This window comes from Pelophylax lessonae (assembly GCF_965119305.1).
Source record: "Pelophylax lessonae genome assembly, chromosome: 1".
Taxonomy (NCBI): domain Eukaryota; kingdom Metazoa; phylum Chordata; class Amphibia; order Anura; family Ranidae; genus Pelophylax; species Pelophylax lessonae.
In genome coordinates, this window is record NC_138768.1 from 495,153,120 (window position 1) to 495,166,126 (window position 13,007).

At 46.6% G+C, this 13,007-nt stretch overlaps 1 protein-coding gene across 2 annotated transcripts in view; it reads right to left on the reverse strand.

The window, feature by feature from the left end:
• The window catches only part of ADGRL3 (adhesion G protein-coupled receptor L3), a 1,148,837-nt gene that overhangs the window by 487,930 nt on the left and 647,900 nt on the right, over positions 1–13,007 (reverse strand). For both annotated transcript variants that reach the window (XM_082254905.1, XM_082254904.1), the window contains one exon: positions 2,823–2,945. In XM_082254905.1, the coding sequence (XP_082111031.1) occupies positions 2,823–2,945 (123 nt within the window). The remainder of the gene's footprint in view (positions 1–2,822; positions 2,946–13,007) is intronic.

The following is a 13,007-nucleotide window of genomic DNA, read 5'->3' on the forward strand; positions in this document are numbered from 1 at the left end:
TTGTAGCCAAAAGAAGCACCTGAAGATGCCAACACATCAACTTTGTAGAATTTAGTGAACGTATGCACAGACGACCAAGTCGCTTTGCAAACTTGCATGACTGACGCCTGATGGCGAAAAGCCCAAGAGGCACTCAGCGCTCTAGTAGAATGCGCCGTCACTGGGAAAGGAGGAACCTGACCCTTCAGTGAATAAGCCTGAACAACAAACTGCCTGATCCACCTGGAAATGGTTGCCGCAGATGCAGCCAATCCCTTACGAGGACCTTTAGTAAGGACAAAAAGAGCATCTGACTTTCTAAAAGACTCAGTAACCGCCAGGTAAACTCTGATTGCTCAAACCACATCCAAAGAATGCAAGGCAAATTCCTTAGGATGATTGGGCTTGGTACAGAGTGAAGGCAGCACAATGTTTTCATTCAAATGAAAATCAGAAACCACTTTTGGGAGAAAAGATTGATTTGGTCGTAGAACCACTTTATCTCTGTGGACCACCAGATAAGGAAAATGCCGCCAATTCAGACACTCTGCGGGCAGAAGTGATAGCCACCAAAAAGGCAACCTTCTGAGACAATGAAAGCAGAGCAATTTCCCTAATGTTCTCAAAAGGAGGCTTTTGAAGAACAGATAATACCAGATTTAGATCCCATGGAGGTAGCAGGGACAGCCTCGGAGGAGCCATATGGTGCACTCCCTAAACGAAGGTACAAATCAATGCATGCGTAGCTAACGGGCATTAAAATATATCGCTAAGGCCAAGAGTTTGCGTTTGATAGTGCCCAAAGCCAACTGCTGTTCAACCCCTTTCTGCAGATGCCAAAACCCTAGCAACCGAAAATAAGCGAGGCAGCACCTTCAGTGATTCACACCATGAAATGTACAATTCCATGACATTCACAAATATTGGTTTCAAAATGGAACCTGCAAGCATGTGTAAATGGCGGGATAGAGACTCCACTCACCTATCCACAGGGTCCGGAACCACAGTAGACTTATTCAGCCTGGAAACTGGATGATCCACCTTAGGTGGCACAGTCCACCTTATGGAAACTGCATCTGAAAAGGATAACGGTGTTTAAAGTGCTTAGGCACCACCAACATGTGCTTTATGCACTGCCATTGTTCATTGACAACATCATCAAGGGAACACCTTGCCCAATTTTCAGCATTTGTGGGAGCCAAAAGACAACTGCGAACCCAACGCTGTAGATTCATCAGCCAAGTATGCCTCAGAAAACTGCTGAGGGAGGCGAAGACAAAGGGCGTTTGCTGCTAGCAACGCTTTTACATACAAAATCTATCTTAGATACAAGGTTTTCCAAGACTGCCGTAATCGCAGAGAAATGGGCTGCGGCCCAGAAGGTTCCACAGCCGCTCCTAAGTGGTCTGTAGGTGAAATTGTACCCTGGGACTCCATATTACACTAATATGAAAAAAATGCAGTGTCACTTTAAAAGTCGCTAAATCGTGATCTCAACGCTAAATCTGCTGTACCCCCAATGCCAATGCAATACAAGCTGATAGCAGAGTGGGCAAATAAACCTACAGGGGACCCCAGAAAAGGATACCAGACCGCTCAGGTGACTGCCAGCATTATCTTGTGAAAACGAAAGTAAAATATTTCTTCACAGGAAATGACAAGCCAGCTTGTCATAGATAGATGTTTTAAGCTACATGCCGTTCGCCTGTCCAGCCTTGTGGACTACAAGAAAATGGCTGCCCCATGCATTCCTATGGGGAACTACGGTAACAAAAAACGGCTTCCCATGCATTTGAATGGGAGAATGAAAGCATGAATCTACAGCAAAAAGGCAGCCCCCATTGCGCGCCATGCGTTGTCCTGGACCCCCCGAAGGGGTCCCAGACAAGAGGCAACTGGGGGTCCCTAGAAAGGGACCTCACCAGGACAAGGTCACCTCTAAAGAAAAAAGCTGCCGCAGCTGAAATTTTTACACCCTCCGGAGGTAGGACCTGCTATAGGTAGGGGAACAGTCTTGGAGGGGTTAAAGCCAGATATCCCAGAGACCAGGGGAACCGCGGGAACCCCAGAGGGTCCGACTATTTCAGGGAGGGGGCCCATGTCCACCCACGAGATCGCCAGAGGATTGGGGGGACAGTTTTCTCACCATACCACGGTACCCACCCTGCACAGACCACCTCCCACCCGGGGTGGGGGTGCTGACAGCCAGGGGGTACGCTGCGACTCAGGGCGTTCCAGGTCGATCATGTCCCTGGGAGACTTGTCCACTCGCAGGCTCGTCCCCATCCATCGGGGCTCTGTCATGGCGAGGCCTAGTTCTGGAATATAACCTGCTCTCGGCCAGGCTGGGAGACCATAAGGATCTAGAATATCCAGTCCGAAACCACAGCCGGCTGTTGCTTTTAGTTATCCAGGAACTCTAACTAGTGAAAAAATAAAAATCACAAAATAACAGATTTCCCTATTATAGCTTAGACCGATGTCCCAGCAGGGAGCTAGGTCCTATTCCTGAATGGATGAGCATAACCCAATGGTCTAAGAAGATATGGAGCTACTTCTGTCGATGAACGATAGAGAAATTAAGATGCTGAACAGTCGGAAAAAAAAACGAAATAAGTAAAATAAATTGGAAAAATATATTTTTACTGTAATTAATTTAATAATTCAATTATTGAAATAAATATATTTAAATAAAATCCGGAATCTAACACAATAGACAAAAATATAGAGTTCCTTTAAAAAGTACAAAAATACAAATACCAAATACTGAATTTGCATCACTTTATAAAGAATGAATCATTCATACACTTGTTATTCTAGATAACGAAGCACTATCTACTTACCATTCCGACCATTTTGTCTTAGTGTATTTGATGACAGCTGAATAGAGCTGCTATGTCCTATATTCTGTGGGAATTTAAGATCTTCTAAATTCACATCTGTACTTAGTCTTGCAACTTCAAGTTCTAATGAATAAACAGAAAAACAACATTAAAAGTAAGACATTAATTCCACATGAGAATAAAGTGAAAACCAAGCATTTACTAAATGGTAGGTGAAAGCAATCATTTGTACATTGATTGGGGATCTTCTCAAAGTCCTACAAATTAATGGCATGGCTAACTCAAAATCATACCAAGTAACCTTATCACTTAGCCCTCTTTGATACCTCATATACTGTATTTATACACAATGTGTGGCAGTAGCATATTAGGTGTTATATTTAAAAAATCATCAATAAAAAAACGAACCGTATGCATAATGACAAAAAAACATTTTCAAAAATTATAATAATTACGAATAACATAAACTATTCACTTTACCAGCCTTTATTTTATGTCTTTTCTACTTCAAAAATCATCAATATTCTTTTAACCTAACCCAATTCCCAGAAAGTGCCATGCGGGGGGGGGGCGTGACTAAGTTACACTGCTTGTGTCTATAGATGCACACAGACAAGCTGCAAAGCAAGCCATCATTGGTGCCCCCTCAGCACATGGCTTGCTGAGGAGGCACCCATAAGATAGGAGGAATGGACGGTGCTGGCAGGGGACTCCAGAAGAAGAGGTAAGAGTCAGCTCTGTGCCATACCAATGCCCAGAGCAGGTACAGTGCTTTGCAAAAGTATTCGGCCCCCTTGAACTTTTCGACCTTTTGCCACACTTGAGGCTTCAAACATAAAGATATAAAACTGTAATTTTTTGTGAAGAATCAACAACAAGTGGGACACAATCATGAAGTGGAACGAAAGTTATTGGATATTTCAAACTTTTTTAACAAATAAAAAACTGAAAAATTGGGCGTGCAAAATTATTCAGCCCTCTTAAGTTAATACTTTGTAGCGCCACCTTTTGCTGCGATTACAGCTGTAAGTCGCTTGGGGTATGTCTCTATCAGTTTTACACATCGAGAGACTGAAATTTTTGCCCATTCCTCCTTGCAAAACAGCTCGAGCTCAGTGAGGTTGGATGCAGAGCGTTTGTGAACAGCAGTTTTCAGTTCTTTCCACAGATTCTCGATTGGATTCAGGTCTGGACTTTGACTTGGCCATTCTAACACCTGGATATGTTTATTTGTGAACCATTCCATTGTAGATTTTGCTTTATGTTTTGGATCATTGTCTTGTTGGAAGACAAATCTCTGTCCCAGTCTAAGGTCTTTTGCAGACTCCATCAGGTTTTCTTCCAGAATGGTCCTGTATTTGGCTCTATCCATCTTCCCATCAATTTTAACCATCTTCCCTGTCCCTGCTGAAGAAAAGCAGGCCCAAACCATGATGCTGCCACCACCATGTTTGACAGTGGGGATGGTGTGTTCAGGGTGATGAGCTGTGTTGCTTTTACGCCAAACATAACGTTTTGCATTGTTGCCAAAAAGTTAGATTTTGGTTTCATCTGACCAGAGCACCTTCTTCCACATGTTTGGTGTGTCTCCCAGGTGGCTTGTGGCAAACTTTAAACTACACTTTTTATGGATATCTTTAAGAAATGGCTTTCTTCTTGCCACTCTTCCATAAAGGCCAGATTTGTGCAGTATACGACTGATTGTTGTCCTATGGACAGAGTCTCCCACCTCAGCTGTAGATCTCTGCAGTTCATCCAGAGTGATCATGGGCCTATTGTCTGCATCTCTGATCAGTCTTCTCCTTGTATGAGCTGAAAGTTTAGAGGGACGGCCAGGTCTTCGTAGATTTGCAGTGGTCTGATACTCCTTCCATTTCAATATTATCGCTTGCACAGTGCTCCTTGGGATGTTTAAAGCTTGGGAAATCTTTTTGTATCCAAATCCGGCTTTAAACTTCTCCACAACATTATCTCGGACCTGCCTGGTGTGTTCCTTGTTCTTAATGATGCTCTCTGCGCTTTAAACGGACCTCTGAGACTATCACAGTGCAGAGGCATTTATACGGAGACTTGATTACACACAGGTGGATTCTATTTATCATCATTAGTCATTTAGGTCAACACTGGATCATTCAGAGATCCTCACTGAACTTCTGGAGAGAGTTTGCTGCACTGAAAGTAAAGGGGCTGAATAATTTTGCACGCCCAATTTTTCAGTTTTTTATTTGTTAACAAAGTTTGAAATATCCAATAAATTTCGTTCCACTTCATGATTATGTCCCACTTGTTGATTCTTCACAAAAAATTACAGTTTTATATCTTTATGTTTGAAGCCTGAAATGTGGCAAAAGTTTGCAAAGTTCAAGGGGGCCGAATACTTTCGCAAGGCACTTTAAGTATAACTTCTTTTTAATTAAAAAAAAAAAGGTTTTACAACCACTTTAATAAAGGATTTATCCACCCCTCCTCATTTCTTGCACTGACTACAGTCTATTACTATAAAAATTGTGTAACCCCTCATGCACTCATCGGGAACTCTTTAACTGTCTCTGTGTGACCAACATTTTTTTCAAACTCAGCCTTAGAGCGACTTACAGTCTCATCAGAATCCGTGCTAGAGAAGAATCAAAAACCGACTTTAATACCAGATTTGTACACTATCAATATCTGGTGATGGCCTTTGGGCTGTGCAATGCCCTGGCAGTCTTTCAGCATCTTGTTAATGACATCTTTAGAGATGGTGGTATATTTGGATGTTCTCTTCTGATCCTTAGTCCCATCGTCGTCATGTCTATGCTGTTCTCCAGTGACTTTATGGCCAAAAACTTTACACAAATCTTTTACTTACAAGTAAGTGCAATTCTTAGAATGCATCCCCACAGGATTTATGGACAGCTAACTCTAAAAGTGTCTGAGACATGCAAAAATTTGGAATATTGCTGCACTCCTTGGTAACTTAAAAACAGCGCTGAGTTAAACAGCTCATTGAATTAATTCTTACACACAACTACTATGCTTTCAATAGTGACATCTACCTTCAGTTTATGGGAACTGCTATGGGAGGTAAAATGGCACCATAGTATGCAAATGTATTTATGGCTGACCTGGAGGACAAATTCCTGAACAACAAAAGCCATACAGATATTATTGCTATATTGATTATATTTTTATCATATAGGCAGAAGGTGAAGAAAATCGAAAACAATTTTATTCATTGATCAACACCTTTAACCCATCAATCAAGCATGTCAAATTCCTAGACACTACTGTACACATCAGAGATGACAAGCTGCACACCTCAATATACAGGAAACCCACTGACAGATGAAACTATCTACATAGTTTCAGTTCACCCCCTGTCATGGTCTTACCTTCTTGCTGTTCTCCTTCGTTTGACATGTGCTGGCGGCCATCTTGGTTTCTGGGTTTCTTGTAGCCTCCTACTCTGCGGCTCCTCCTTCCCACTGGGAGGAGCTGGATGCCTAGCTCATATATATAGGAGGTCTGTGGCTTCAGTTCCTTGCTTGGTCCTCCTGTGTTCACATGCTTCTAAGACTGCTGCTGCTTCTGGTTCCTGATCCTGGCTTCGTCTGTCTACCCTGCTGGTTCCTGATCCTGGCTTCGTCTGTCTACCCTGCTGGTTCCTGATCCCGGCTTCGTCTGACTACCCTCCTGGTTCCTGACCTCTGGCTTCGCAAGGACTCTGCCTCGTTTGGACTTTTGCTTTACAGCTTGATTTTCAATAAAGCCTTCTTATTTTCACTTATCTGTTGTTGTACGTTTGGTTCATGGTTCCGTGACATTAGGACCAAGCCATGAATTCTGACGGTACAGGGCCATCCTCGCTACCCACGCTACCCACGCTGGTTGCCAGACTTGATCAGCAGGATCACCTGTTGGGTCGGTTCGCCGTGGCGTTGCAAACCCTGCTTGAACGCACGGCTCATTTCGCTCCCGCTGCCGATGGGTCGGTTGTCGCTCCTGGGCCCGCTCCTACTGCCGCTCCGGTTGTTGCGCCAGAGTCTACCCCGACACCTGTTGTTGCGCCTGCGGTGTTTCGGGGTATGACCGGTTCTGCCCCCCTTCCACAGCGCTTTGGGGGAGAGCCAACTCAGTGCCGAGGTTTCCTTAACCAGGTGGGCATTTATTTCGAGTTGCTGCCACATGCCTTTCCTACTGAGAGATCAAAGGTGGGCTTCTTAATTTCGCTGCTCTCGGACAAGGCCTTGGCCTGGGCCAGCCCTTTATGGGAGAACAACAATCCGGTGGTTGCCGAGTTTTCCGGTTTTGTTGCTTCTCTTCGGAGGGTATTCGATGTGCCGGCTCGTGCTGCCTCTGCTGCGAAGCTCCTTATGTCCATCAGACAGGGTTCACGATCCGTAGCTGAATACGCCATTGAGTTTCGTACCCTGGCAGCAGAGGTGGGCTGGAATAATGAGGCTCTGGTCGCTGCTTTCTCTCATGGTCTCTCGGATGCCTTGAAGGATGAGGTTGCAGCTAAGGACCTACCAGTGGAGCTCGAGTCTCTTATTTCTTTCCTGATTTTGATTGACACCAGACTCAGGGAGAGACCTTCCTTTAAGGAGAGTCTGCGGAGGCCTCCTAACAGATTGGCGCCTACCTTTGCTGTCCCACCCGTGCCTCCCTCTCCTCCCACGCCTCCTGGGGATGACTTGGCTGGGGATGAACCCATGCAGCTGGGCTTTGCTCGCCTGTCCGAGGGGGAGAGGGTACTCCGGAGACGCGAGGTCCGATGCATGTACTGTGGTCTCGGTGGGCATTTTCGGTTGGCATGTCCGAACCGTCCGGGAAACGCTCGCACCTGAGATCCTGTCGGGGGCAGATCTTGGGTGGAGTCTCCTCGTCCCCGGTTTCCCGTGTTGACAAACCACTGATCACTGTTGTCCTCTCCTGGGTCGGGGGCTCAGTGACGACCCAGGCGTTGGTGGACTCTGGTGCTGGTGGTTTGTTCATTGATAGTGTGTTCGCTGCCGCCAATTCCATTCCTCTGCAGGCCCGAGGTTCTCCACTGGCTCTTGAGGCGATAGACGGCAGACCCCTTCTGCCGCCACACGTGACTCATGAGACCCTTCCAGTGGGGATAGCCATTGGTGCCGTTCACAGAGAGTCGGTCTGCTTCCAGGTTATTTTGTCTCCACACTACTCGGTGGTCTTGGGGTACCCCTGGCTCCAGAAGCATAATCCGACTTTCGATTGGAGATCGGCCGAGATCCTCTCGTGGTCACCACAGTGTGGGGCTAGTTGCATCCATGGGCCTGTCAAGTTGCTGTGTACTTCCTCGGGCTCTCTGTTGCCTCCTGAATACGAGGAGTACCGGGATGTATTCGATAAGGTGCGCGCGGTTGCCCTACCTCCGCACCGCCCATACGATTGTGCCATCGAGTTACAACCTGGTGCCGTTCCTCCTCGTGGCAAGGTCTATCCACTGTCGGTAGCGGAGAATAAGGCCATGGAGGAGTATGTGAAGGAGGCGCTTTCACGCGGACACATTCGCAAATCCTCGTCCCCGGCAGGGGCTGGATTTTTCTTTGTGAAAAAGAAGGGCGGTGAGTTGAGGCCTTGCATCGATTACAGGGGTCTCAATCGCATCACGATCAAGAACGCTTACCCGATACCCTTGATTTCCGAGCTGTTCGATCGCCTTAAAGGGGCCACGGTCTTTACCAAACTCGACCTGAGGGCGGCATATAACCTCCTAAGGATCAAGGCGGGCGATGAGTGGAAGACCGCGTTTAACACCAGGACCGGTCATTATGAATCCTTGGTTATGCCCTTTGGTTTGTGCAATGCGCCCGCAGTCTTTCAGGAATTCATCAACGATGTTTTCCGTGACCTGTTGCAGCAGTGTGTGGTGGTCTATTTGGATGACATCTTGGTATATTCTGAATCCATGGAGACCCACATTCTGGATGTCAGACGAGTGTTGCAACGGTTACGAGAGAACAAGCTGTTCGGTAAGCTTGAGAAATGCGAATTTCACCGATCCCAGGTAACCTTCTTAGGTTACATCATTTCCGCTGAGGGGTTCTCCATGGATCCTGAGACGGTTTCGGCTGTCTTACAGTGGCCCCAGCCCAGTGGTCTTCGCTCCCTGCAGCGCTTTTTGGGCTTCGCCAATTATTATCGGAAGTTCATCAGGGACTTTTCCATGCTAGCCAAGCCTCTCACGGATCTGACCAGGAAGGGCAGTAATTCCCAGGTCTGGCCGCTCGAGGCCATCCGAGCTTTTGAGGCTCTAAAGTCCGCCTTTGTGTCGGCTCCGATTCTGTCGCATCCCAACCCTGGGTTGCCCTTTGTCCTCGAGGTGGACGCGTCTGAGACGGGAGTAGGCGCCCTTCTGTCTCAGCGTAGAACACCAGAGGGTCCTCTGCTTCCTTGTGGGTTTTACTCCCGGAAACTGTCTTCCGCGGAGTGCAACTATCAGATTGGTGACAGGGAGTTATTGGCCATCGTGCAGGCCCTTAAAAAATGGAGGCACTTGCTCGAGGGTTCGGTGGTTCCGGTCCTCATCCTGACGGACCACTAGAATCTGACCTACCTTTCTGAGGCCAAGAGATTGACACCACGTCAGGCCAGATGGCCTCTGTTCTTGTCACGTTTTAATTACGTGTTCTCCTACCTACCCGGTTCCAAGAACATCAGGGCGGATGCCTTATCACGGCAGTACTCCGACCTGTCCAGGGAGGAGTCGATTCCGACTTCGGTCATACCTCCGAATCAGATCCTGGCCGCCATTCGCACCAGCCTGACCTCTCCCCTGGGTGAGCAGATTTTGGCGGCTCAATCTGGTGCTCCCTCTGGGAGACCCAACGGCAGATGTTTTGTGCCTGAGGAGTTGCGCACTCGGTTGTTGCGAACCTACCATAACTCCAAGACCGCGTGGCATCCTGGAAAGAATCAGCTGTCCTGGGCTGTTTCACGTCTGTTCTGGTGGCCTTCCCTACGTTCCGACATCGCCGCATATGTAGCGGCATGCTCCGTTTGTGCCCAGAGTAAGTCCCCTCGGCACCTTCCGTTGGGCCTTCTGCAACCCATAGCCACCGGGGAGCGCCCATGGTCACACCTGGGGATGGATTTCATTGTGGACCTCCCTGCGTCCCGAGGTCATACGGTCATTCTCATGATTGTGGATCGGTTTTCCAAAATGTGCCACTGTGTTCCTCTCAAGAAGTTACCCTCTGCACAGGAGTTGGCCACGATTTTTGCCAGGGAGGTCTTCCGGTTGCACGGTTTGCCCAAGGAGATTGTGTCGGATCGGGGGAGTCAGTTTGTGTCCAGGTTCTGGCGCGCCTTTTGCTCCCAGTTGGGGATTCATCTCTCCTTCTCCTCGGCCTACCACCCTCAGTCCAATGGGGCCGCAGAACGATCCAATCAGGCCTTGGAGCAATTCCTTCGTTGCTATGTCTCCGATCACCAAGACAATTGGGTTGACCTCCTGCCTTGGGCTGAGTTTGCCAGGAACACGGCGGTGAACTCTTCCTCTGGGACGTCTCCCTTCATGGCCAATTATGGGTTCCAACCTGCCGTGTTACCGGAGGTATTCTCTCCCCAGGATATTCCGGCTGTGGAGGATCACCTTTCCGTCCTACGTGCTTCTTGGGTACAGATCCAGAAGTCCCTTGAGGTCTCTGCGCAGCGCCAGAGACTCCAGGCTGATCGCAGACGAGCGCCTGCTCCTTCCTACCAGGCCGGAGACCGTGTATGGTTGTCCACCCGCAACCTCAACCTTCGAGTGCCCACTCCCAAGCTGGCGCCTCGCTTTGTTGGTCCCTTCCGAGGTAAACCCGGTAGCCTATGCCCTTGCGCTTCCTCCTGGCATGCGGATCTCCAACGTGTTTCATGTCTCCCTGTTGAAGCCACTGGTGTGTAATCGTTTCACTTCCTCGGTTCCTCGGCCTCGTCCGGTCCAAGTGGGCAATCGTGAGGAGTATGAGGTGAGCAATATCCTGGACTCACGCCTGGTCCGCGGTCGGGTGCAGTTTTTGGTTCATTGGCGTGGTTATGGTCCAGAGGAGCGTTCCTGGGTTCCCTCCGCAGATGTCCATGCTCCTGCCTTGCTCCGTGCCTTCCACGCACGCTTCCCTCAGAAACCGTTCTTTACTCCGCGGAGGAGGGGCCCTTGAGGGGGAGGTACTGTCATGGTCTTACCTTCTTGCTGTTCTCCTTCGTTTGACATGTGCTGGCGGCCATCTTGGTTTCTGGGTTTCTTGTAGCCTCCTACTCTGCGGCTCCTCCTTCCCACTGGGAGGAGCTGGATGCCTAGCTCATATATATAGGAGGTCTGTGGCTTCAGTTCCTTGCTTGGTCCTCCTGTGTTCACATGCTTCTAAGACTGCTGCTGCTTTTGGTTCCTGATCCTGGCTTCGTCTGTCTACCCTGCTGGTTCCTGATCCTGGCTTCGTCTGTCTACCCTGCTGGTTCCTGATCCCGGCTTCGTCTGACTACCCTCCTGGTTCCTGACCTCTGGCTTCGCAAGGACTCTGCCTTGGTTTCGCCATCCGTTTGGACTTTTGCTTTACAGCTTGATTTTCAATAAAGCCTTCTTATTTTCACTTATCTGTTGTTGTACGTTTGGTTCATGGTTCCGTGACACCCCCCCACCCTAACACACTAAACAGGCATGATACACAGCCAGACCATCAGATACCACCGAATATGTTCATACGCAAAAAACAGAAATAAACATCTCAGAGTACTAGCAGACTTCTTCCTTAAGAAAGGACAAGGTTACAAGGACAAACCAGTCAATACCAGCATAACATGGCCTTAAAAACCAAAGAGAAGATCTATTTCAATACAAAGAGAAAAAAACAAATAACAGTGTACATCTAGTAACCACATACAATCCTGCACTAGAAGGGATATGAAAGATAATCAAAGATTTACAACCCATCCTAACAGAGGATAAAAATCTGAAAGAAATATTCCAACAACCCCCAATACTGGCTTTCCGACAACCCCCCAACCTCTGACATAAACGAATCAACAGGAAACTGCATTCTGATTATGAGTTTACAAATAATGGAAGCAAACCCTGCAACAAAAAATGCTGCAAACTGTGCAATCAAATAAATCTATCAAAAAGTGTCACACTCAAAAGGGACCTAAAATATTACAGGACCATACAGCCGCACCTCCAATAATGCTGTGCACCTCATCCAATGCAATAAATGTAGCAAAGGATCTTATTTTGGGGAAACAGGACAGAAGTTGCAAACAAGAATGCATTTACACAGACACACCATCAAGGAACATAAGGAAGATAGTTTCTGCATGCCTGTGGGACATTATTTCTCATGACCACACTATGGAAGACCTTCATGTCTTAGTTCCTAAAGGGAACTTCAAAGCTATTCAGGAATGGAAAACTTTTGAACGAAATTTTAGTTCTATTTGACACATTTTGAAAAAAACACAATATTTTTTACTTTCGGCTATAAAACATTCCCAATAAAAAATTTAAAAAAATCTAATTTTTTTTATCAGTTTAGGCCAATTTGTATTCTGCTACATATTTGTGGTAAAAAAAAAAATCCCAAAAAGCGTATTTTAATTGGTTTGCGCAAAAGTTATAGCGTTTGCAAACTACAGGATAGATTTTTTGACTTTTTATTTATTTTTTTTTATTTATTAGTAATTGTGGTGATCTGCGATTATTAGCAGGACTGCGACATTGCGGCGGACAGATCGGACCCCTAACTGACATTTTTTACACTTTTTGGGGACCAGTGACATTAAATTGTTGTTTACAAGTTAAAATCAGTATTTTTTTGCTAGAAAACTACTTAGAACCCCCAAACATTATATATATATATATTTTTAGCAAAGACTCTGGAGAATAAAATGGCAGTCATTGCAATATTTTTTGTCACGCGGTATTTGCGCAGTGGTCTTTCAAAAGTTAGCCCATTGTTTTGTATATGGTGAAAGATGATGTAACGCTGAGTAAATAGATACCCAACATGTTACGGTTTAAAATTGCGCACACCCGCGTAGTTGTGACAAACTACAGTCAATAAAAATCTCCATAGGCGATGATTTAAAAATGTTCTCCATAGGCGATGATTTAAAAATGTTTAACGGTTACCAGTTTAGAGTTAGAGAGTAGCTCTTTTTTTATTGCTATCTCTCTGGCGATCGTGGCGATACCTCACATGTGTGGTT